The sequence below is a fragment of the Ochotona princeps genome, chromosome 24 (genome assembly GCF_030435755.1).
Source record: "Ochotona princeps isolate mOchPri1 chromosome 24, mOchPri1.hap1, whole genome shotgun sequence".
NCBI classification, from domain to species: domain Eukaryota; kingdom Metazoa; phylum Chordata; class Mammalia; order Lagomorpha; family Ochotonidae; genus Ochotona; species Ochotona princeps.
In genome coordinates, this window is record NC_080855.1 from 25,150,770 (window position 1) to 25,176,261 (window position 25,492).

The 25,492-nt window shown below is 55.3% G+C and overlaps 2 protein-coding genes across 3 annotated transcripts; one reads left to right on the forward strand and one right to left on the reverse strand.

Moving 5' to 3' along the window:
* Window positions 1-282: 282 nt before the first annotated feature.
* On the reverse strand, window positions 283-23,471 carry BCL7C (BAF chromatin remodeling complex subunit BCL7C). 2 transcript variants are annotated; one of them, XM_012927542.2, is made up of 6 exons: window positions 23,045-23,471; window positions 22,417-22,495; window positions 21,983-22,091; window positions 21,733-21,894; window positions 20,009-20,094; window positions 283-1,604 (listed from the first exon to the last, which is right to left on the reverse strand). In XM_012927542.2, exons 1-6 carry the CDS (start codon window positions 23,134-23,136, stop codon window positions 1,410-1,412), a joined length of 723 nt encoding a protein of 240 aa, XP_012782996.1. In that variant the 5' UTR covers window positions 23,137-23,471; the 3' UTR covers window positions 283-1,409. The 2 variants fall into 2 exon arrangements, with proteins under 2 accessions (XP_012782996.1, XP_004586951.1); XM_004586894.2 differs by lacking the exon at window positions 283-1,604 and adding an exon at window positions 19,339-19,534.
* Window positions 2,182-2,684, forward strand: LOC101518630 (small integral membrane protein 29-like). Its single transcript, XM_012927543.2, has one exon. The coding sequence runs from the start codon at window positions 2,278-2,280 to the stop codon at window positions 2,584-2,586; it is 309 nt and encodes a 102-aa protein (XP_012782997.2). The 5' UTR covers window positions 2,182-2,277; the 3' UTR covers window positions 2,587-2,684.
* Window positions 23,472-25,492: the final 2,021 nt, after the last annotated feature.

Consider the following 25,492-nt stretch of genomic DNA (forward strand, 5'->3'; position numbering starts at 1 on the left):
AACTGGAATGAACTTCCCAAGTGACTCAGGTGGCCAGGGACCACATTCCCTAGTTTCCAGGAAGGTTCCACACAGGAACTGGTCCTGGAGCCCAGCTTCCTTCAGCATCACTGTTCTAGAGGGGTCTGGGAGGAGGCCATTCCAGGGACTCACGGGCTGAGCCCAACATATCAGCTACAAGTAGGAAATGTCATCTCAGTCACCCGTGCACATGTGACTCACGCACACGAACGCGAAGAGCCGTCTATCTAATTCACTACCGAGCCCCATGGATGCCTCATCAAACACACAGCGTCCCAGAAGTGCTACCGCATGTCGGCTATGGAGTTGGCAGGCCAACCTGGGTCTGAAGGCCACTTCTACAGTTTACTAGCTGTGTGGCTTTGGGCAGATCCCTTAATATCTCCGAGCCTTACTTCCTTTGTAAAATGCTGATCATCACCCAGTACCTGTGTCACTGGGAGCCCCGCAAGGGTTAAAGTAGTCCCACAAATCACAATGCCCAGCACAGGGGAAGCTGCCTCTTTAACAGGCAACAACATTAGAATATCTGAGTGTGACTGGTCCTGCAGTGAAGCCAGGAAGCTGGAGGTTGGTGGTGAAAGCCCTTTGGAACCACTGAACGGCCCGAGAGGCCTAGAGCTGTGGGGTTTTTCCAGCTAGGTTGGGCCGGCTCAGGGCTGCGTCAGAAAGTCTCCTGGCCACTCCACGCGGAGTCCCGTGGCACAAAATGAGGGTCTGGGCTCAAAGGCCTCTTGCCCCTGCCTCCCTGGGGCGGGGGCTGTCAAGTTGACTGCTGAGGTTGGCACCTGGTGGAAGCTTCCAACGCAAGTGTTGGCGCTGGAGGTCGTCCTGTCACCCTGCCTGATGTACAGGTGCGGGGCGAGAAGGCAGTCCAGCACAGATCCTCCACAGCTGCGAAGACCTGCACGTGCTGCCCGTGGAGGAGACGCATGCGCAAATGTCTGTGAAGGCCATTCCGGCACCATGAGGTGTCGTCGCAGGAGGCCAAATTCCACCCACGCCAGTGGAGCCCGCTGGCCAGGGCGGACCCTGTAGTGCTGTGCTGGCAAGACTTGGCCCCTTGAGGTGGGCAAGGCAGCCTGGTGTCCCCACCCCACCCTCAGACACCAGAAACCCGGCAGGCAGGTGACTTCAGGCATCCGGTGTGGCCGTACCCTAAATCCTCCTTGCCTTTTGTGGGACACCGGTAGGCCTGCTGTCCGTGAGAGCCAGCAGCAAGCCAGGTGGGTGCTGTAACCTCAGGTTCTAGGCAGATGGAGGGCCGCCAGCCCGGGGTGTCCCCACGGTGGGTGTCCAACCCCCCTCTGGCCAGGAGCATGGCAGGTGACTGGAACCTGAGGTTGGCAGAGGGAGGCTAGGGGCCTCTGCTGGCCCAAGGAGCCAGCTCACCTCCCTTTGCCCTGGGGAATCGTCCTGGGAGCTCTGGGGGCCTTGCCTCCTGCCCCGGGAGCCCTGGCTTCTGGGCCTGAGGTGGGCCGAGCATTGGTCCGCAGACCCCTCCTGGGGAGCAGCCTTCTCAGGGGCTCCGGCTTCAGGCCTTTCTCATGGAGGGCCCTCCTCGTCAGTCTCACACCTGGGTCCTGCGGGGAGAAAAAACAGCAGGGTAGTGTCTGTGCCTCCCAAGCCTCCCAAGCCTCCCAAGGCTGGGAAGCCCTCCTAAATGGGGCCAGTCTTAATGCCTGAGTTCTGTGTTTCTGACAAGGTTAAGCCAGAACCCTGGTGGGATTCCTGTAGGGGCTGTTAGTGAGGTGTTTTATTTCATTTTTAAGATTTATTTTTACTGGAAAAGCAGATTTGTAGAAGGGATAGATAGAGATCATCTGCTGGTTCACTCCCCAAAAGGCCATAATGGCCAGAGCTGAGCCAATCCGAAGCCAGGAGCTCAGAGCTTCTTCCGGGTCTCACACGAGTGCAGGGTCCCAAGGCTTTGGGCTGTCCTCTACTGCTTTGCCAGGCCACAAACAGGGAGCTGGAAGGAGAGTGGGGGGAGCCGTGACATGAAGCAGGGCCCATATGGGGTTCCGGCATGTGACATGAACCGGTGCCCATGTACAGTTCTGGCGTGTACAAGGCAAGAATTTAGCCACTGAGCCATCGAACTGGGGCTGATGGCAGAATTTTAATAAATTCTAAATTTGGAGAGCCAGGCGAGGGCGTTCCTGTCGGGGCTGCTGCGGCGGGAGGGAGCCCAGAGGTGCCCTCCCAAGGTGCCACTGCCCATGCTGACCACCAGGCCGTCAACCTGCAGATGCCATGTGGAACACCACAGCGCCCAGTGCTCGCCAGGCCAGCAGTGACTCCTTGGTGGGCTATGTGCTGGGCCCCTTCTTCCTCATCACCCTGGTCGGGGTGGTGGTGGCAGTGGTCATGCATGTCCAGAAGAGGAAGCGGGTGGATCGGCTTTGCCACCACCTGCTCCGCACGTATAACTACAACCCAGCAGAGGAGCTACACGAGGCCGAGCAGGAGCTGCTCTCGGATGTGGGAGACCCTAAGGTGATCCATGGCAGGCAGAGTGGCTACCAACACAAGCGGACACCCTTGCTGGATGTCAAGACCTGACCCCCCAACCCAGCCCTTCTGAACCTTGGGGTCCATCCCTCCTCCCACCAGCCCCATAGCTGAAACTCCACACCCACCTGCAGGCACTCACAGGAACCTCCTCCAGGGGTGGAAAAGGAGCTAGGAACCAACCTGGCCCCTCTAGGTTAATCCTCACAAGGGCTTTGGGGTGATGGACCCAGATGTATAGTATTCATTATATATTTTGTAAATAAAATGTTTTGTAAAAAAATAAATACATAAATTCTAAATCGCTGTACTTGTGTATTTTAAAACAAATGAAGTGGACTCGGCGGCGTGGCCTAGTGGCTAAGGTCCTTGCCTTGATCCCATATGGCCGCTGGTTCTAATCCCGGCAGCTCCACTTCCTCTCTATCTCTCCTCCTCTCAGTACATCTGACTTTGTAATAAAAATAAAATAAATCTTTAAAAAAAAAAAAAAAGAAAAATGAAGTAACTTTTAAAAAAACAGCCAAAAGGAGTTTATATTTGCAGTTTAAATTATTTGATATTTTAACTGGATCAATTTTAATTAAAGCCGAATTCCTCTACTAAAAATGGCTTTTAACTTTTCTTTTTTAAAATAGTCTAATACATTAAGCAAATAAACAGAATAAATGATAGTTGATATTCATTTCCAGCCCAGGAGCCTCTTACTATGAAATAATCTACAAGTGAGTTGTGCAGATTTTATACATTTTTAAATGTTTTTCATTTTATTTGAGAGGCAGAGAGATCACTGGCCACGTGCCTGGACCAGGCTGTCTCCCGTGTGGCGGCAGGGACCTAAAGCACTGAGCCTTGTCTGTGGCCTCTCAGGACGCACGTCGCACGTCGGCAGGAAGCAGAGCCAGGGCTCCAGAGAGGCACTCCAATGTGCAGGGCAGCAGAGGACGCTCTCGGATCCAGTTCAGCTGAGCTGATGTGGCAGAGCGCGGGCTTCTGGCAGGAGCATCGGGGAGGCAGGGCACTCCCGGGTATAGGTCGGCCTGGCTGCCTGTCATCCAGCCATTCAGCACCTGACTGCACACCGGTGCACCGGCCAGCGCTCCTCACTCGCCCCTCTCCAGCCACAGATGGCTCCCCACCATGCTGCCCTGCGTGCGTTTTGCTCTCGGTATTAACTTGTCACTTGATTCAGGCCACTTGATGGCCATCTCAGTTCAGCAGCAAGAAGGGTTTTGGGGGTGAAGAGAAATGCCTGTTGCACGGACAGCAGTAAGCAGGGCCACAGGCTGGGAAGGCACTGTACGTAAAGGCGACCCCAGGGCCACTGGGCTGAGTTGGGCAAATTGTGCACTGGCCACCTCTAGGTGCCGTGCGCTGTTGGAGAAACAGAGATGTGTATCGTTCTTTAGCACATTTCCAACAGTACATTCCAGGAAACAGCACGCTTCAAGCGGTATACACAAAGTTGCTACGACTTTCTGAACCTGGGCTGGCACTGGGGCACAGCCTCTGCCTGCCCTGCTGGATCCCTGTATGGGCGCTTGGCTACTGCATTTCCCTCTCAGCTCCCTGCTTGTGGCCTGGGGAAGCAGCAGAGGCTGCTCAGGTCCTTGGGTCACTGCACCCACGTGGGAGACCTGGAAGATGCTCTGGGCTTCTGGCTTCAGCCTGGATGAACTCTGGGTGTTGCAACCATTTTGAGAGCAAACCAACAGATACAAGATCTCTCTCTCTCTGTCCTCCTCTTTCTATAACTCTACCTTTCAAATAAATAAATTCTTTTTTTTTTAATTTTTTTTTTTTTGTTTTTTTATTTTCCGCCCCTCCTCTCCCTCCTCCCCCGTCACCCCCCACCCCTCTCCCGCCGCACCGGCCTAGCCTCAAATAAATAAATTCTTAGCTGAGTCTCCTCAGTGGCTCAGACGGAGCAGTGGACAGCATATCCAGATGAACATGGGGGATATGACAGTCCACTGAAGCCTGCGGAGGACACCTGGTACCACAACAGAGGACAGAACAAATCAATCAACTAACCCAGCCAAGTGTTGGCAGTGAAAATCTGGGCAAACGGAGACTCTGAGGTGGACAATGTCAACCAGTGGATTCTGGAGAGATTTCACTGTGTTTGGAATGGCAAGAATGGCAGCAATTCAGAACTGTTGAACTATCAAACCCACTTGAGCAGTGCCCTCGGAGCATGCCCCATCTCAGGGATCCTGGGATGGTTGGGAAGCTAGATGGAACTTCCCCCTATAACTCCCCCTTCCCCCAAATACAGAAAAAAAAGTGGGAAAATAAATAAATCTATACATCTTTAAGAAAAAGAAATTTCAACACAAATAGATGACCATGTGAAAACACAAAGAAAAGCTCCCTGTTTATAAGACAAGGAGAGAGGCCTCAGAAGAAATCAATCCTCCTGCCACCCTTAGCTCGGGGACTTCTGGCCACTGAAATGGTGGCAAAATAACGTTCTATTGTTCAAGCCACCCACCCTGGGGCACCTCACGGTGGCACCCCTAGCAAACCAATCCTCCAGCCTGCCCAAGAGGAAGCTCTTGTTTCCACTCCTGCCACTAAGAAAACCACAGTCATTAAGGGATTCGGCAGCCCAGGTCAGGGCCTCAGAAAACAGAGAAAGCCAAGGCATGCCCTGTGCTTGCCCTCTCTCCTGCTGGCAGAGCCAGGCAAAAATGTACAGAAATGGCACCTGGATGGGCAGGTCATCCGTCGGCCCTGGACCTGGGGTGGCCAAGGAAAAGAACGCGTTTGGTGTCTGTCCCATCTTTGCATCTTCAAGGGCAGCTTGGTCGGTGTCAGTCACTGAGTGGCTCATGCGCAAGCGGGCTTTAATTCCTTCCCCCACAACCAGCCAGACACAACCCCCCAGGAGGTCAAGGGCCCTGATGGGGAGAGAAGGTCCTGCGGTCGGGGTTGATGTCCCAGGAGCCCGAGCACCTGCTCTGTGAATGAGTCCTGCCTTCCGGACACCTCCAAGCCTGCTCCCCTGCTTTCTACACCGTTTCCATGTGGTAACAGGCTGCCGCTGCACACACACACATACATCCTCACAGGTGGGTTGGGAGATAACACTTCACTCACAAGCAGAAGCTGCGGTTGTGTGGTTTCCTTGATGTCTTCTGCTTTGGTATTCAGTCCCTAGCAAGCTCCTATACCAAGCAAGAGCTATTTTCTTAAAATATATATATATATATACATAATATAAATAATATATAATATATAAATATATTTATAAATATAATACATCCGATGATTCACTCCCCAAGTGGCTGCAACGGCTGGAGCTGAGCCAATCTGAAGCCAGGAGCCAGGAGCTTCTTTCAGGTCTCCCACGCAGGTGCAGAGTCCCAAGGTTTTGGGCCGTCCTCGACTGCTTTCCCAGGCTACAAGCAGGGAGCTGGATGGAAAGCAGAGCTGCCGGGATTAGAACCAGCGCCCATATGAGATCCCTGGCGTGCATGAGGACTTTAACCACTATGCTATCACACCAGACTCGCTCACCAGACACTTTTGAATGTGTCTGGATTGCCTCATCGTAGGTGCCATGGGCTGGAGCTTGCTGCAGAGCCATGCTCAGAACTGGCAGGCTCACAGGGGTCTCCATGGATGACACATGTTGCTTGTAAACCCCAGATCAGCCACCAAGCACTGTGCCTCTCACACAGGTTGTATGAGGTTCAGCTTGTCTTCCACCTGGGGACTCGTCACAGGGCCTCAGGAGTCCTACTGTGCTGGCGGGCCTTGGCATATCCTGTGTTTACTTCCCTGAGGGAGCTGAGAGTGTCTGTGGACTAGAGGCTTATCACAAGTCAGGAGCACCTGCCGTGATGGTTTATCTTGGTGCAGCCAAGTCGCAGTACTCCCTCCGGTTGTAACTGACACAAGGTCTTCCCGACCCCAAGGCTGTCTCCTCCTCTCTCCCTTTGCTCAGGTTGGCTATGTTGTGCTTCCCTTTTGGTTTTCTTCAAGTTTAATTAACATAGGAAACTAACCTCAGCGACTCTTAGTTCCACCCAAGATGGTGATTAACAAACGATTGCATCCCCTGGACTTTGTAACCAGAGCTCTGACACCCTGGATTTTTGGGATGTAAAAGTCTGTTTGTTCTTAAGACAAGGTGCGTCATCCTAAAAGCATGGATGATGGCCGCAGTGTAGTGTAATAAAATAATTTCTCCATTAAGCATCTTTCCATTGTCTATTCGATCAATCCAGACACTTCCTACCCTTTTTTTTTCTGGTCTGCATATGTCCTCCCAGGCAACTAAGGAACTTGTTGCTTCCTGTTCATCAGATCCAATAACGTCACCATGGCAGAACATTGCGATGTTTCGTGGGATGGCAAGATGATTAAGATGGCTGTGAAACCGTGTTATGAGAGAACAGAACTGACGTAGCCTTGAGGCAGCCTAAAGATAGTAGTTACATGAGTAAGCTACCTTGGCCAGCCAAAAGCCCCACTGCTGTTGGTGGACGTGGCATTTGTGTGGAGAAAAAGCCAGGGTCCCACTAATGGGTTGCAGCAAAGGTCCTGTATCCAGGACAACAGCTGCGATGGACGACACTACCTGAGGATGCTGCTGAAAGTTCACCGTATTTCTCCAGAACCCACCTGGCTCTGCAAGGGTCGCATTGGTGGCAGAAATGGCTGTGTGGCAGCTGCCAGCAGCCCCAGTCCTTTCAGTTCTTCGACAGTAGCATCAGGCATGCCTGTACCTCTAGGGGAGGAAGCAGCTCTACACATTCTTATAGGTGAAGAAAATGCCAGGGGTCTCCACTTAGTCCTTCTTGCCACACTGGCCCTCGGCCTGTGAGTAGAGAGCCTTTGGGGGCATTCTGCCACTGTGTCAGTATTCGAAGTTACTACCTGCCATCTCCCAACTCACCCGCCAGGACTAAGACAATGGACTGGACCATTTTACCGACTTATCCACGCAGAGCATCATACAACACTTTGTCAGTAGAGGGCGCCAGTGGGCCGTTGAACGAGCAAAGCCAGCCTCTTCATTCTGGTCCAGTTGAGATTTCATGTTTCTTGCTCTTACTGCATAGTTTTTGGAGGGGCGTGTGTGTGAGAACAGCCCAGTAATTCTCTGCCTTAGATGCATACCCAGAGTCCCTGGGAAGCTTGCCTCTCCCCACCTCCCAGTGGGGACACCACATAATGCCTTTTTACTGAGTGGACTTCTGACCCTCAGACTGCCTTCCCATACCCACCCGGCCTTGACATTCATGTGGCTTTCCCAGCACAGTAAGCTTTCTCTTAGACTTTTTCTCTTAGACACTTTGTCTAGTGGATAGAAAGCCTGGCTTTCCACAGCACTCGATGTATGTGTTGTGCAGCCTTCTCCAGCGCTGGGCTCCTGGTGTGCGTGCATACTCTAGCATTGTAACGGGCAGACAGACTCCAGCATGTCATTCCTTCCTACTGAGAGACAGGTAGGATTGGGAACGGCAGTGCTGGACTTTCTGCAGGCACTGGGAGGCCCTGCGGAACACACTTCCTATGATTTATTCCAGCAGCGCTCTGGGAAGAGTGGCATCACTGGACACCTGGCAGCTCCCACGGGGGCAGGAGGCAGAGGACATCTGTGATTTCTGTCCCACCCTTTCAAGTGCAAGTGTGGATCTCAGTCTTGGAGGGAGATAACTCATTCTGTCCGAGCTGCTCTTCATTTGAAACACAGAGTTTCAGAGAGAAGAGAGACAGAGAGAATCTTTCATCCACAGATCTGCTCCCCAAGTGGCTACAATGGCTGCAGCTGGACTGGTCTGAAGCCAGGAGCCAGGAGCTCCACCCATCCATCCATCCAGGTGGGTGCAGGGGCCCAAGGACTTGAGCCATTCTCTGCTGTTTTCCCAGTCTACAACAGGGGGCTGGATGGAAATTAGAGCAGCCAGGCCATGAACTGGCACCTATATGGGATTCCTTCCTAACTTAATTGGTGGTCCACATGAGTATGCATCCTTCGCAATTATATAAACATCACCAAAAGGGCCCAGCTAGTGGCTAAAGTCCCACCCCACCCCCGCATACACCGGGATCCCATATAGGTGCCGGTTCATATCCTGGCTGCTCCACTTCCCATCCAGCTCTCTGCTTGTGGCCGGGGAGGCAGTCAAGGACAGCTCAAAGCCTTGGGACCCTCCATCTGCATAGGAGTCCCGGAAGAGGCTCTGAGCTCCTGGCTGCTGGCTTCAGATTGCCACAGCTCCGGCAGTGGTGGCTGCTGGGGCGAGGGGGTGGGTGTGTGTGTGAATCAACAGACCAGAAGATCTTCCTCTCTGTATATCCAACTTTCCAATAAAAAAATTTTTAAAAAGCCATGCTATTTTAAAAAAAGAAATATTAACTTTATTTATTTGAAAAGCAGAGAGAGAATATCTTCTATCTGCTGGTTGGCTTTTTCAAATAAAAACAGCTACACATAACTGGGCCTGGCCAAAGCCAGGAGCCTAGCAATCCATCTGGATCCCATATGTGGGTGTCCCCAACACCTGGGCCACACTATACTGCTTCCCCAGGTTCACCCACAGGGAACTGGATGGGGAGCGGAGCAGCTGGCACTGGCACCCCGCTATGGGACGCTGGCATCACAGGCAGTGACATTAACTGGCTGCATCCTACCTCTACGCTGACATCCTGGACCCGCGTCTTCTACCCCTCTCCAAGGGCTCAGCTCGGATCTGACACAGAACTGAGGCTCTGAGACTCCTGAGGGAGCAGGCAGTAGAACACGGCACAAGGTGACCCCTAGGAAATCCCCCACCGACCAGCGTAGAACAGAGCAGGGCATGGAAGAAAGCCTCGCCTCTGGCAGCGTGTGTCCCGCACCACACAGGCTGTGTCGCACACTCGGCCAGAGCCTGACATCAGCTGCAGAACCAGCAAGCAGGAGCCACTGGGATTGCCACAGGGCTGTCCCCTAAGTCACCTGAGAGCTCTCATCTGCTTTGCCTCACACCCTAAGCCCCTCAGCCTGGCTGTTGCCCATGAAGCACAAGCACCGAATGTTCCAAGGAGCAGGATTTCCAACCCCCTTACTCCTCTGCGCCCCCAAGAGTCAGACTCCCTTTCCTCAGAATGCCCCTTCATGGGCCTAGTGCAGTAGCCTAGTGGCTAAAATCCTTGTCTTGCATGTGCCAGGATCCCATATGGGTTCTGGTTTGTATCCTGGCTGTTCCACTTCCCATCCAGCTCCCTGCTTGTACTCTAGGAAAGCAATCGAGGACTGCCCAAGGCATTGAAACCTTGCACCCACGTGGGAGAAGCTCCTGGCTTCGGAACAGCGCAACCACATTGCAACCACGTGGGAAGTGAACCAGCAGATGGAAGATCTGTCACTCCTGTCTGCATGTCTCCGTTTCCAATATAAATAAATAAATCTTAAAATAAATGCGCTTTCACAGTGCTTCCTGAAGTCTACCTCACTGTTCTTGCCTGACAACCTTAGAAAGTCTTATTAGGATTGGGTATTCTTATTTTCAGGATAAGAGGGTTGATTTTTTTTTTTTTTTTTTTTGGTCTAAGATTTATTTACTAAGATATTTTTAATTTTGGGCCCGGCGGCGTGGCCTAGCGGCTAAAGTCCTCGCCTTGAACGCTCCGGGATCCCATATGGGTGCCGGTTCTAATCCCGGCAGCTCCACTTCCCATTCAGCTCCCTGCTTGTGGCCTGGGAAAGCAGTCGAGGACGGCCCAAAGCTTTGGGACCCTGCACCCACGTGGGAGACCCGGAAGAGGTTCCTGGCTCCTGGCTTCAGATCGGTGCACGCACTGGCCCGTTGCGGCTCACTTGGGGAGTGAATCATCGGACGGAAGATCTTCCCCTCTGTCTCTCCTCCTCTCTGTATATCTGACTTTGTAATAAAAATAAATCTTTAAAAAAAAAAAGGATATTTTTAATTTTGTTAGAAAGGCACATCAGATTAATGGAGAGAAGGAGACACAAAGAGAAACATTTTCCATGCGCTGGGTCACTCCCCAAGTGGCCGCAATGGCTGGAGCTGAGCCGATCCAAAGCCTGGAGCCTCTTTCTGGTCTCCCATGTGGATGCAGGGTCCCAAGGCTTTGAGCTATCCTCCACTGCTTTCCCAGGCCATGAGCAGGGAGCTGGATGGGGAGTGGAGCAGCTGCTACTTGATCTGGCACCCATTTGGAATGCCAATGCTGCAGGTGGAAGATTAACGTGCTGTGGCACTGCCCAGGTGCCTGGATGCTCTATTTTTCACAAGTTTCAAAGTAAAGCTGCTTCTGGAAAAGGAAGCTAGCTCTATTAGAAACGGGCTCTTAGCTTCGTGGGCTGTTTATTTCACTGCTAAAACAAGATGTGAAGTAGAGTTAGAGGGCCTTGATGAAGGTGATGAGAAGAGATGGAAATGACCCCTGGCCAGGATGCACACAGAGCGTGTCCTGGCACATGTCCCATGACCAGGCTCCAACAACAGCATCCTGTGTGAGGACAGGTGCCTGTGTGGCATTCCAGGACACATGGCAGTCTGGCGTAAGAAGCCCAGAGAGCCCGCTGGTAGGAGGGGGCAGAAGTCCAGGGTCCTGGGGGCGCCGTGTGGGCTCTGGCCAGTGACACCAGCAGCTAGCAGCAGGAGCCGCACATTAGATTCTACCCTCATCCTCTCATGCCTGTGTCCCACCCCATGCATGGTTACCCAGGCAACACCTCCTGAGTTGTGGCACTTCTGCATCAAGTCCAAAATTACATCAGAACAACATCGGCAGGGTTGGAGTCCTGGTGTAACAGACTGAGCATCTGCCTGCAACACAACATCCTATGTGGGCACCTGCTTGGAGTCCCGGCTGCTCTACTTCTGATCCAGCTCCTTGATGATGTGCCTGGTTAAGCAGTGGAGAACGCCTCAAGTTCCCGGGTTCCTGCACCCACTTGAGAGACATGGAAGAGGCTCCTGACTCCAAACTTCGGATTGGCCCAGCTCAGGCCACTGTGGCCATTTGGGGAGTGAATTAGCGGATGGAAGATTTCTCTCTGTCTCTTCCTTTTTCTCTGCTACTCTGTTTTTCAAATAAAGATTTATTTATTTTATTTTTATTGCAAAGTCAGCTATACAGACAGGAGGAGAGACAGAAAGGAAGATCTTCCATCAGAAAGGAAGATCTTCCATCAGATGATTCACTCCCCAAGTGACCGCAATGGCTGGTGCTGCACCGATCCGAAGCCAGGAGCCAGGAGCTTCTTCTGGATCTCCCATGTGGGTGCAGGGTTCCAAGGCTTTGGGCCGTCCTCGACTGCTTTCCCAGGCCACAAGCAGGGAGCTGGATGGGAAGTGGAGCTGCTCGGATTAAAACCGGCGCCCATATGGGATCCCAGAGCGTTCAAGGCAAGGACTTTAGCTGTTAGGCCACTGCGCTCGGCCCTAAAAAATAAATCTTAAAAAGAAAAAATGGGTGGAATGTGGTTTCTCCAATAATTAAAAAAGCCCAACGTAATAGAAATACTGGAATATTTGTTTAAAGGGACACCCAGAAAATGTAGTCACCCCAGCACTCACATGTTTGGGTCCAGGAAGCCCGGAGTCAGTGTGTGGGCTCATTACCAGCTATTTTATGACCATGGGCAAATTTAGGCAAATCAATCATTTTAGTAATTATAGTGAGGCATCCCAGCTGGCTTTGCAATCTGCCTGGCCAGTTTCCGTTGCCTGACACAGGGGCAGCTTGTTTACATAGAATCGGACCGCAGGGGTCACAGAGATGGAGGCTGTGAGGCCTGCCGATTGTTGTTTTCAACAGACTGAAAGCCAGAGGCCAGCGCTGTGGCACAGTGGCCAAAGCAATTGCAGCACTGGCCGGCGTCCCATAGGGGCGACAGTTCAAGTCCAGGCTGCTCCACTTCCAATCCACCGCCCTGTTAGTGCACCTGGGAAAGCAGCAGAGCATGGCCCAAGGCCCTGGGCCTTTGGATCCTAGTGGGAGACCCGTTAGAAACTCTTGGCTCCCGGCTTCAGACTGGGCCCAGCTCCAGCCATTGTGCTCATCTGAGACGTGAACCAGTGAATGGAAGTCCCCTTTCTCTGCCTCTCCCTCTCTAAATAAATCTTTTTTTTTTTTTTTTTTTTTTTTTGGTTAAGTTTCACTTTTTAAAAAGTTCCCCCAATCAGCCAGTAGGAAGCACGCCGGTGCTAGTCTGGGAGGATCGGGGAAAGGAGGGTGGTTTCTTCTGAGGGTGATAAAATGTTGCAAAATCGCGATCACTGCAGAAACCGCGCCTAACACCAGAACCACGAACCGTACACTCTCAACCGGTGAACCGCAAAGTGCACGGAGCTTAAGCCCGATTCTCTCAGAAGCACCTGACGGTGTTTAGGCCCGCGCCTGCGTGGAGGAGTGAGGAGCAGGTACTGAGGCACAGAACCACGCAACCCTGAGTCCTCATCCATCCCGCCCAGCGAGCCGGCCACCTGCCCCGCCAATCCGGAGAAATCGCCCGCGCGGTGGCCGCTCGCGGTGTGGACGACAGGCCCTGGGCCTCCCCAGAGCTCTGGGTCACCAAGTCCTTCGGAACGAGGACACGGTCTGTCTGTGCAAGGTACCACTGCCCCCGCCCAGTCCCGGCCCTCACACCGCCGGGGAAGCCAGAACCCTGCCCTCGGTCAACACTGCCAGTGCGGGGCCTCGGGGAAGAAAAGCGGCCGCCCGGGGTCGGCCTAGAGTCCTTTGGGACCCCCGCGCGTCGCGGGTACCGGGGAGCGCGCTCCCCGCTCCGCACACCCTCCGGCCCCGCCCCACCGGAAGTCCGCCACCGGCCCCTCTAGCACGCGCGCCCGCCGCGTCGCTGGCCTTAACCCTTCCCTGGGTGCCGCCCGCGCGGAGGCACGCTGCCCTTCTTTGTTCCCTCGGAGCTTCACAGCAGGCCGAGGCGGAGGTCGGGCGGCAGGCTCCGGCTGCGCAGAGGGCGACCAAAGGCGCGCAGCCTCGGTGCTGGGTTTACTTGGTGCCCTCGTGTCTCTCCAGCTCCCGCCCCAGGCGCCGCGCGTGTTACCACCGAGGGGGCTCACTCGGCGCAGCGTTTCCGAAATGCCCTAAACACCGCGGGGGAAGCCACACACACGTGGAAAACATTCACCTCGCCAATCCCGCGCTTCCCACGAGCCCCACAGCCCCCATCCCCCGCGCCAGGTTCACGCTGGTGGCCGACCTGGCACAAAGACCAGGAAATGAGTTATCGGCTCCTTTTTTCCAGATGCACACCCCCCTCCCCCCCAGCCGCGAAGGTCTGGACAGGGCAGGTGACTTTGTCCAAAGCACAGCTGCTACCAATCCGCCTGATTCTAGGATGGCGTGTTCCTCTCCTGGGGCCTGGCCCATCCGGGAGGGGACAGCCACAGCGGAACAAAGGGGAGCAGTAAGAAAGCCAGGTACACACGGAGAAGCCACAGACGCACGTGAGAATGGAAAAGCAAGTGCTAGCCCGGGTGGGCTTCCGAGGTCCCCTGCCCTCCCAAGCTGGCAGAGGCTAGGAAAACAGCTTAGCAGAAACGCATTCAGAATGGCTTTGGTTCTTTTATCACTCATCAGTGAGCACCTGCTGCTTGCCGGAAGGGTGAGATAAACGTGACCCTATTCTAGCAGGGCAAATGTGATGGCAAATGAAAGAGGAAGTCCAATGGGTAAGCAAGGAAGGGCCTGCCCTGGGTGACAGCAGGTCAGGGAACCTGGAGGACATGCGACGGACCTAAGGATTAAATGAGCCTTGGCCAGGGACCTGGAGGAAGGGGCGAGCTGGCCAGGTGGGAAGAGCATCGAGCACAGAGCTGTGAAGCAAGCTGAGCAGGAAGTGGGTAGCCGCACAAAGCAGGGAGCACCAGTGGGCAGGGCTTCATCAGCTGAGGAGGGGCGAAGACGGGTGTGAGTGGGCACCAGGAGGCCCTGGACTCAAAGGCCAGAAGTGAGGGGTGGCAGGAACAGTGAGTGGAGGAGAGAAGGCGAGCAGAGACCGGGGTGCTGGAGCGCAGCCAGCAGCCTCAAGCCTCCCCAGGGAGCAAAGGTATTGCATTGATTGCCAGTGAGCACACGCCCTGTGTCTCAGAAAGGTTTTTTTTGTTTTGTTTTAAGATTTATTCATTTTTCGGGCCCAGTGGGATGGCTCAGTGATTAAATCCTCACCTTGCAAGCACCAGATCCCATATGGGCACTGGTTCCTGTCCCAGCTGCCCCGCTTCCCATCCAGCTCCCTGCTTGTGGCCTGGAAAAGCAACAGAGAATGACCAAGTGCTTGGGACCCTGCACCCACGTGGGAGACCTGGAAGAAGCTCCTGGCTTCGGATCAGCTCAGCTCTGGCTGTTGTGGCCACTTGGGGAGTGAAACAGTGGATGGAAGATCTTTCTCTCTTTTTCTCTGTAAATCCTCACTTCCAATAAAAATACATGTATTTTAAATAACACGCTTTCTTAAAAAAAAATTATTCACTTTTTTAAAATTTGAGAAGCAGATTTACAGTGACGGGAGGAGAGATAAAGATCTTCCATGCACTGGTTCACCTCCCAAATGGTCATCAATACCCAGAGCTCAGCAGATCCACAGCCAGGAGCCTCTCTCCAGCCTCCCACATGGCTACAGGGGACCCAAGGACTCAGGCCATCCTTGAACCGGTGCCCATATAGGACGCTGCCACAGCAGCGGGAGGCTTGACCTGTTAGGCCATGGCAAGAGCCCATGTTTCAGAACTTGTGGTTTCAACAGTAGCTTAGGGCCTAGCATTGTGGCTCAACAGCTTAAGACGCCACCTGCAATGCTGGCATCCCATATAGACAGTCATTTAAGTCCCAGCTGTTCCACCTCTGATCTGTTCTCCACTTCCCCTCTTCTCCACTGAGAGCAATCTTGCTCAAAATGAAGTCTGGGGGAAAACAACCAGGCAATAAAAGGACCATGTCTCTGATCCAGAAAATGACACAGGCTGCTCTCTAGAAAACTGAAGGACATGTGTCCCAGGGCCACAGAGGAAGCCTCTGCGGTAACACTGCCACTCTCAGTCCCTGCTGTTCCACTTCGGATCACGTCTTGTGGTAATGTGCCCACAAAGCTAGCGCATAATGCCCCAAGTGCACCCACATGGAAACCCAGAGTCGCAGGCCTGGCTTTCAGCCTGGCCTCCCCTGGCTGCTGCAGACACTTAGGGAGAGAACCGGTGACAGTCTCTCCTTCTCTGTCACTCTGCTTCTAAAACTACATCTATGTACATATAACACTTAGAGCTGGCACTATGGTAGAGCAGGCTAAGCCTCTGCCTGTAGCACTGGCAACATATACAGGGCACCAGTTTGAATCCCAGCTGCTGCACTTCTGTCAGGAACTCGCTGCAGTGACAGGCACGTTCCCACTGGACAAGCCTGCCTGTGCATGTGTGAAACCCCCTGAATCCTACATGGGGCACCTGTGCTCTTCAGGACACGGATGTGTTCTGTGCATTGAGAGGTAGGAAACTCATTCATAGAAATGAGGCCGCTGTGGGGGATACGGGTGCCTGATGGCTTAGAGGGAAGTGTTCGTTGTCTGCAGATCTGGAAATACACAGAGGAAACAGAATGGATAAGTACACGTGAGAAGGTATGCAGCCAGTGCTTGGGACTAGGCGGCAGGTGTGCGGGTGGCACCTCTGCAATTCTTCATGTTAGGACTGATGGATTGATTTGACAAGCAGAGTGACAAGAGTGAGAGGGAGCCTCCATCCCTTGTCCGCTGCCCTAATGTCAAGAACTCCGGCTGGGCCTCCCATGTGGGCGGCAGGCAGCACGAGCCCAAGCACTTGAGCTTTCATCTGCCACTTTGCCGAGAGCAGTAGCAGGAAGCTGGGGGGGACGCGGAGCAGCCAGGACTCAAACTGGAGGCCTCCGATGTGGGAGGTTTAACATGCTGTACCACAATACCTATCCCACTTTTCCAAAGAATTGCTAATTTCCTACCTGTGTTACTGAAAGTGACATAAGGGCAGGGTTGATTTTGTTTCTGCTTTTTTGTTTGTTTGTTTGTTTATGCTGTACCCCGGGACCTAAAATAGTCCCCAGCAAAGAATCAACACACAGCATGTCCCCGTCACTAATAAAGGACTAATAAAGGACGTCCTAAGTCTTGTGCTGAAGAAGCTGACAGACTGGACAATGATGAGGCGACAGTCACCAAGTGCTCCGGGTCCTACTAGAGGGCGGGGCCAGAGGACGGGGGTTTAGAAGACAAGAAGACATGTGCCAGGGGACCAGTGACAGGCAGGGCCCCCCTGGCATAGTAGGGGGTGGTGCCCGGGGTGGGAGTACTCAGAAGCAGGTGGGAAGATGCCTGGGGGGCGGGGTGCACCCTTTAGGGGAGAAAGGGTGGCTGTGGGCGGTGGGGCAGCATGGTGCATATGGGTGAAGGTGGGGCAAGGGGAAGTGGGAAGTTTGACTGGTGGCTAGGACCCAGTAGAGGAAGCACAAAGCCTGGTTGCGGATGGTGGGGGCAAGTGGAGTGCAAAGGCAGCTAAGGACAGCCTGGTGGATACCCAGTGTAGTCATCTGGTTCCTTGAGTGTGCAGGAAGGGACAGAATCTGTGGGCAGAAACCATTCCCTAAAAGGGAAGATGGCAGGGCTGGGACAGTGACCTAGTACATTAAGCCTCCGCCTGCAGTTCTGGCATCCCATAGGAGTGCCAGTTCGAGTCCCGGTCGCAGTTATTTGGGGAGTAAACCAGCAGGTGGAAGCTATCTCTGTAAATCTGCCTTTCAAATAAAAATAAATCTTCATAAAAAAATTATTTAAGGGAAGGTAGAACTGAGGGGGGCAGGCATCACTGGGAAGAGGAGAGAGGCCAGAGTGGGTTCAGCAGAGTAGTGGGGAGCCAGAATCACTAGGGGACCCAGGGTGGGAAAAACCCTGAAAAGGAGAGAGACGAGCCTGGAGGCACAGCCAGGGGATGGAGAGATGGGGTATCAGAAAGCAACTTCTGCACGGGCGTCCACCTCCTACGTGTGGCACTAAGGGCCCTGTCACATTCCTTCTCTGTAAGACTCTCCATTTTACACAAGAGGAAACCGAGGGCCTCCGGAGAGGCCAGGGCACTTGCTCAAGATCATACAAGTGGGTGCGGAAGCTGAGATTTGAACCCAGACATAGAGTTCCGTCTCCCCCCACACACACAGCTACCTGGGCATTAACCCGCGAGTAGCACTCACCCACGCCTGGCAGCTCACACAGTTATCACCTCAAGGGACAGCAGACGCAAACAAGACAGCCACCCACACGCCCAGAGTGGTAACTTGCTCCGGGCACTGGCGAGGCTGGATCACTGCCCTGCAGACATCCACCCCCTCGGGGCCTGAGGCCATGACTGTGTCACCGTGACCCACAGGACACTGCAGATACACGGATGCCAAGGAGCTGGAGGTGAGAAAAGATGAGAAAAGATGATCCAGACTGGACCTGAGGTCATCACGGAGCCCTCTGAGCAGGTGATGGGACCGAGGAGAGGAGACTGGACGACGCCCCTAGCCGACAACACTGAAGACAGGCTATGGCCCCCGCGGGGGCAGGTAGTTTCCCAGCCCACAGCTACCTGATGGAGCCAGCCCCCGCTGCTCCCACCCTGAGCACGGCACGGGCAGGCTAATTTTGGACTTGGGATGTCCAGAACGATCAGAGAAGACATGTAGGTGCTTCATGGCGCTGACTGGGCGCGGATTTGCTACCGAGATAGGAGGTGGAGATGCTCTGTCACCCCACACCTGCCCCGCTGGCCAGCCCAGCCACCACTGCAGGACCCAGCCTTGGTTTTCAGAGTTCCTTTAAAGTCCCAGGTTGAGCCTCTCTCTAAACCTGTGGGGATTTTTTGCTTTGTTTTGTCTTTTTTTCATTTGTTTAAAAAAAAATGGGGTGGGGGGCAATGCACTTGACTCTGCCTTTCTTGCAGGCACCAGAAAGGGGACCTAAGATTATTGGAAGATTCCCACAAGCTACTGGAGCTAGCAGGTAAGGGAAATTAGTGTCCCCATTGCTCAGATGAATAAACTGAGGTTTCAGGGCTAGAAAGAGCCGGTCTAGAGTCACACAGACAGTGAGGGGCAGAGCCAGGACCTGTACCAGGGTGTGACTCTCCATCTGTGTCCCAGAGCCTAGCTCCCATGCCACCTCCTCAGAGAAGCCCTCTGGATAGGCCCAGCCATTCATTCGTTCATTCATTCATTCATGAAGCAGTGGCTGGACTGCCCCATTCCCAGTGTCATGCTAGGCAGGGCTGGGGGAGCCACTTCCATCCTCAGGAGCCCATGGCCTTACAGACAAGACAGACCCACACACCTAGGAGATATGCTTGAGTCCAGGGAGGGGAACCCAGTGCGAGGTGAGAACTCAGAACCAGGGGTGGGGGGAGGTGGGGGAGTGTAGAGGGAGAGTGAATGAGTCAGGGAGGGCTTCTCAGAGGAGGTGGCCACTGACCTGGGGCAAACAGGACTCAACTAGAAGTGCAGGCCAGGGCGCAAGGCTGAGGATCAGCTAAGCCAACCCTGAGGGCAGGAATGGGCCTATGTGCGACTTGGATAGTCATCCTGGGCCAGAAGAGGAGTGGCTGTGGAAGTTCCCGGGGAGGAAGGTGAAGGTCAGGGGTTAGGGGATGGGGGGAGGGGGGCCCTGGCTCCAGCCCTCACTCACAGGTGACTCAGGGGTGACTATAGGAAGGCCCTCTCGGCGCCTCAGTGACCCCATCTGAGAAACGGAGCATGAGACAAAGCTGTCTCCAGAGCCCCTCCCCAGGTCTGACGGGCAAATGACAGGACACGAACTTACAAAAGGGTCTTTATTGATTAAAAAGCCCAAGGGTCCCTGGGGCGACGGGACAGGCAAGCCGGCTTCTCAGGGGTCGGGGGCATTGGGACAGATGCGCTTGAGTGGGGGGGCGCCCTCCGAGTCCTCTGTGTCACCCTGGGCTGCCTCGGGGACAGGTGGCACTGGCTCAAAGACGGGGTAAGCTTCGGGGGCCTGGAGAGGAAGGGCGGACAGGCGTGAGCCCCACCCCGAGGCAGGCGTCCAGCTTCCGAGCTGCCTTGGCCGTCACCGCAGCCACCACGCCCACGCCATGCCACGCCCCTCCCGGACCCAGAAGTTGGCTCAAAGCCCAGCACAAGGGCATGCATTCTTTTAGGAGTTACCGGGGACTCTGTTAGCCTAACCTGACACTTTAGGCCTTGCTTTCTGGAATGCCTGGGGCACACCATGGTTTTTCATTTTTGTGTTTTCAGGCTTTTCATGTTCTGAAGTCAGCCCTGAGCCAGCCCGCAGGACCCTGGCTCTACCACATCCCTTCCTTGTCCATCCCAGGAACTCAGCCGCTAAGGCTGGGGCTGGCTCCAGTTGGTCCATGTCTGTCTCCCTCCCAGACCCCAAGATGCCACCTCCAGGCCTTGGGGGGCCCTGCCCCCAGCCCCGGGAATGTAGCCTGCAGGCCACGCTCACCTCAGCCTCCAGCAGCTCTGGCACAGGCTCCTCCTTGGTCAGCATGGGGGGTTCATCAGTGCCACCTGCGGTCATGCCCCCAGGATCTGGAACGTGAACAGGCGTCGCCTGAGCAGCTGTGCTATGCCCGGAGGATGGGCAGTTAGAGCAGCACACGTACGCATGTACACACACACACACACACACACACGCATACATGCACACAGGGCGCTGCACAGCAAGGAGCCTCCCGGTCAAATTGAGGGAGGAACGCTTATACAGAAATCTTGACAACTGCATAGCATTGAAGCAGGCAGGCCACGGGGGCTGGGGGGAGGACACCATTTTAAGCAGAGGCAGCACATGCTGAGGGAGCAGAGGTTCTGTTTAATGTCTCTCTTTTCCAATGGCCTCTCTTTACTCATCTGTAACATGGGGCCAGGGACAGTAATGCCTGCAGGAAGCTGCCCCCAGCTTAGCCGGGTTGATAGATGGAGCCCTTGGGGAGCGTCTGGCACTCCGTGCTCCTTATCGTTTTTCTATTGGCAGACGTGTGCACAGCCTGGCACCCTCTGGGCTCAGCCCACAGGCCCAAGATGAGGTGGTCTGGCAAGCAGGGAACAGGACAGGGGCCCAAGGCTCCAAGGACCCAAGGCTCCAAGTGAACCGTGGAGGAGGCAGTAGCCACAGGGATGTGCAGTGGGAAAATGACCCCATCCAACCCAAGCTTTAGGAAAAGCCATTACAGCAGCTATGAGGATGTGACCACAGGATACCCAATGGGGAGGCCGGAGCGAGGCTAACGTCTGGAGAGTCAGAGCAAGGTGGCTACCCTGGGCAGCAGGGATCAACGGCAAGAAAGAGGAGCTGGCGATATGGGCTCAGGATGCTGGCTCCCAGCTGCATGAATTCAACCTCTTCCCATCTCAGCCTGCTCATCTATAAATGGGGAAGTCCACAGGCATCGGAACCCTTTCAGGGTGCCAGTGAGGATCCAATGAGATAAAGCACACAAAGTAGGGCTAGTGCTGTGGGACAACAGGTAACGCTGTCACCTGCAATGCCAGCATTCCATGTGGGTGCTCCACTATCCATCCAGCTCCCTACTTATGGCCTGGGAAAGCAGCAGGACAGGGTGTAAGTGCTTGGGCCCCTGCACCTATATGGGACACCTGGAAGAATCTCCTGGCTCCTGGCTTCCGACTGGCCCAGTCCTGGCCATTGGGGCCATCTAGGGAGTGAACCAGCAGGTGGAAGATCTCTCTCTTTGCCTCACTCTGTCTGTTCCTCTCTTTGTAACTTTCAAAGAAGTGAATAAAACCTAAAAAAAGAACTATCAGGTGGCGCCCAGCACACAGCAGCGAGCTCAGTCAATATGGGCTGCTGTTGCCAGTTCCCCCATGACACGTCCCATCTCTAATCGCACCCTGTCTGTCAGTCACTGAATAAATATTCATCAAGCACCTACTGTGTGTTCCACTGAGAGTGCAGTAAGCAAGATCAGCGAGGACATGATATTCTGGAAGCTGATGGGGGTGTGGGGGTGGGAGATGCATTAGTGAAAAATGAAATATCTATGAAAATGCCAGACGATGATACCCAGACAGAGAGAGCCAGAGGAGAAGGAAAAAAGCCATCAGCGCGAGAAGCTGTTCCCATAGGAGCCAGGGGATGAGCTGGCAGGGGCAACGTCACGGAGGACAGGGCCTAGAGGGGGCTCCTGGGAGGGAGGCATCTGCTCCTACCTCGCTCTTGGCCCAGCCGTGGGGGCTGCGACTCCTCAGGGACCCCCTCGGGGGCTCCGGCAGGTGACACAGGCCGGCTGGGCTGGGGGGTGCCACCGGGGCTGGGCTCGGTGCCCTTGTGGAGGGAGGCCTCCGAGTGGAAGCTCTGGTTGCTGTTCTCATCTGCGGGAGCAAAAGCCCAAGAGGGTTGGCCTAGGGCACCCTCCTCCTCCAGGACCCCCCTCCCCAGAAAGCTCGGTTCCCCACATACCATTGAGATCCAGCAGAATGAGAGGGCCACCCCCTCGCGGACTGGCACCCCTGCCCCGACGCTCCCGGCCGCGAGATCGCTCTGCCACGCCACCTGCCCGCCGCCGCTCCTGGGGGAGAGGGGACACAGGGGGACGAGAGTCAGCTGTCTCGCCCTCCAGCTCTGGCGTACACCCCCCCACACACACACTTTAATTAACGAAACTGAGGGACAGAGAAGCCAAAGGCCTGTCTGAGGTGACACTGGCTGCTGTGTACACGCTGGGTTTGCCATGAAACAGGGTGCAGGGTCTGGAGCAGGAAACGGGGAGGAGCCAAGAGTAATCCTGAACATCTGGGCTGCCGCCGCCTTCAGGGCCTCTGGGGGTAGGCACGGGAGGGTCAGCAGGAGCGGGGACTGAAGCTGCAAGGAAGCAAGGCCCCGGGCTCGCTCACCTCCTCCTGGGGGTCAACCACAGGCACCCACTTGAAGATGCGAAGGGAAGTGTCGCCCACAGTCACCCACCGCTTCTCCCTGTGGGAAGGTGGGGCGCTGGGGTCAGAGGGGCTCCAGGGGAAAGCCCACCCACCCCACCTCACTCCCCAGGTGGCAGCGGGAAGTGGGGGAGGGGTACGGGGAGGGAGTTTTGTGAATGGGGCATAGTTGGAGAAAGACCAGGGCTGAGAGGAGGGGTGGGCAGGCGCGAGGAGAGGAGATGTCCCTGAGCATGCCTCAGGGGCTCCGAGGCTCAACAGATCCCTAAGGGCACCCTCACCCCGGGAACGCGGCTTGCTGGCCCGGCCCAGGACTACCGCGGCGCCTAAGATCCCGGGCGGACTTGCGGGAGGAGGAGTGTCAGAACCTCAGGGGGCGGGGCACGGAAAGAGGGCTCCTGCTCGGCTGGGGACCACGCTTTGTAGACCTCGGGGAGCAGCCCGGGAAAGGGGGCCAGAGCTCTGCGGAGCCCGTGCCCAGTTGCTGGGCGGGGGCGCGTCTAGCACCTGGGGGGCACAGCTGGCGAGGGGCGGGAAGGCGCAGGAGAGGAGAGCCGGCGAGGATGGGGGGGGGGGGGGCAGTGCTCACCATCTCCGGACCTTCTCGATGGTCGCCATCACCTTCTTGATGTCATCCTTGGCCCGGCTCCGGGTCTCGGCCCGCACGGTCCGGCCGGCCATGCTGGCGGGGCTGGGGCCGGGGCCGAGCCCGCGGCGGGGCTGCCTCCCGTCCGGCGGGCTCAGGCTCGGCGCCAGGCCGGGGCGCCGCGTTAGCCGCCAGCCGTCCCTCCGGGAGTTGGCCGCGCCCTCCCTCGCTCCCCAACGCCTCCGCGAGTCCCCGCCCCGCTTCCTGCCGCCGCGCCCCGCCCCGGCCCGGCCCCGGAGCGGCTGGCGGGCGGCGCGGGCGGCGGGAGCCCAGGCCTGGCAGCCGGGCCCGCCTCGCCCCGCCCCGGGCCCGCCCCCTCGGGGCGTCCGGACGCGCAGCGCCCCCTGTCCGCCGCCGGGAATCAGAGTTGGGGGCCCCCAGCTCGGCGACTGGAACGCGCGCCCGAGGCGGTGCGTTCAGGCCACGTGGGCGCGCGGCTGCACGGAGGGTCGAGGTGCAGGAGGGCGTCTCTGAAGCGCTGTGTGTGTGTGTGTGCGTGCGTGCGTGCGTGCTTATGTTCTCCTACCCACCGCCGCCGGGCTGTCTGATTCCAGGCTGCCCGACTGAATTCGTTCATCCATTCATTCAACCCTCTGGTAGCCAAGTGCCAATTATGCGCCAGCCGCTGCCACAGGAAGCATGGCGAGAAAGAATGACAGGCTACACCAAGTGTGGGCGCGGGAGAGGAGCTAGCCGGCCTCCTTTAGGCTTCTGGGGGAGCGCGAATTGGTGAAGCTCCTTTAGGAAGCTGGCAGTTTTCCAGCAAAGCCAAACAAAGGCCCACCTATGCCGCATTCACGGCACTTGAAGGTTGTCAGCACCCGACAAAAAGTGCCCAAGAGACCTGAGCGGGCACACCGGCAGCACTGTTAAGAGCCTCAACTGTAAATCAGCAGGAAGCTGAGGAATGAATTCTAGTCTATTCACACCTCGGCCATGCACACAGCAAGGACAGTGACCAAGGTTCCCACTCCACCCGGCCATGGGGACAGAGCAGCAACCAAGGTTCCTGCTCCACAGGGACAAGGCTCCTGCACAAAATCCTGGGTGGGGCCCGGCGGCGTGGCCTAGCAGCTAAAGTCCTCACCTTGAACGCCCCGGGATCCCATATGGACGCCGGTTCTAATCCCGGCAGCTCCACTTCCCATTCAGCTCCCTGCTTGTGGTCTGGGAAAGCAGTAGAGGACCTTGTGCTCGCGTGGGAGACCTGGAAGAGGTTCCTGGTTCCTGGCTTCAGATCGGTGCAGCACCGGCCGTGGCGGTCACTTGGGGAGTGAATCATCGGACAGAAGATCTTCCTCTCTGTCTCTCCTCCTCTCTGTATATCTTTGTATTAAAAATAAATAAATCTTTAAAAAAAAATCCTGGGTGAAAGAAACCAAACGCACCACGTGCTTCTGTCTGGATCAAGTTCAAAAACAGACAAGGAGAACGTATGGTGTGCAGCCAATAGCCTCCTGGGAGCTGGTAATTTCCTCACCTGGAGCTGGTTCCCTGATTCCCAAATCTATTCTGAAAACTCCCCAGGTTGGATGCTGGTGCTGGATGTGTGTCTAGTTGACTTTAAAGTTCCCTACTGGGACAGGCACGATGGCTCAATAGCTAAATCCTCCCCCTGCAAGTGTTGGTGTCCATATGAGCACGATAGTTCATGTCCTGGCTGCTCCACTTCCCATCCAGCTCCCTGTTTATGCCCCTGGGAAAGCAGTGGAGGATGATCCAAAGCCTTGGGACCCTGCACCTGTGTGGGAAACCGAGAAGAAGCTCTTGGCTCCTGGCTTTGGATCAGTGCAGCCTAGTCATTGTGGCCACTTGGGGAGTGAACCAGCAGACAGAAGATCTCTCCTTCTTTGTCTCACCTTCTCTCTGTAGATATGTCTTTCCAGTAAAACATAAATAAATATTTTTTTTTTTTAAAGAAAAAGCTCCCCTACAGAAAATAACCAGGTGGTTTTCCAGCTGGTCACTCAGCAGGTGTGATCACATGTATACGTGTGCTGTGTATGTGTGTGTGTGTGTGTGTCACCCCAGGGTGGTGCCTCTTATATCGCTGACCATGTCCAGAGCTGTGAAGGGACAGGGAGGGACTCAGGAGAGCATTTCTGGGAACCTGGCTACACCCCAGAGTGTGCATTTGGACTTCCTCTGCACTGCTGGGAATAATATGTATACAACTCAATGGTCAGCCCCTAGGGCAAAACCCTGATGCAAATCTGCTGTGGAGCCGGTGCAGTGGTACACAGGGTTAAGCCACTGCCTGCAGCAATGGCACCCCCCCCCCGTATCCCCTGTGGGTGCCAGTTCTGAGTCCTGACTGCTTCATTTCCCACCCAGCTTCCTGCCGATGTGCCTGGGAAAGCATCAAAGGATGATCCAAGTCCTTAGGCCCCT

Bases quoted from the DNA above. Each gene is read 5' to 3' on its own strand.
- BCL7C (XM_012927542.2), bottom strand. From the start codon at position 23,136: ATGGCCGGCCGGACCGTGCGGGCCGAGACCCGGAGCCGGGCCAAGGAT. The intron at 22,092-22,416 runs GTGAGCGAGCCC...CCTCTCCCCCAG, and splicing joins TGGTTGACCCCCAGGAGGAG to GAGCGGCGGCGGGCAGGTGG. The intron at 1,605-20,008 runs GTGAGCGTGGCC...TTCTCCCCGCAG, and splicing joins CAGAGCTGCTGGAGGCTGAG to GACCCAGGTGTGAGACTGAC.
- LOC101518630 (XM_012927543.2), top strand. From the start codon at position 2,278: ATGTGGAACACCACAGCGCCCAGTGCTCGCCAGGCCAGCAGTGACTCC.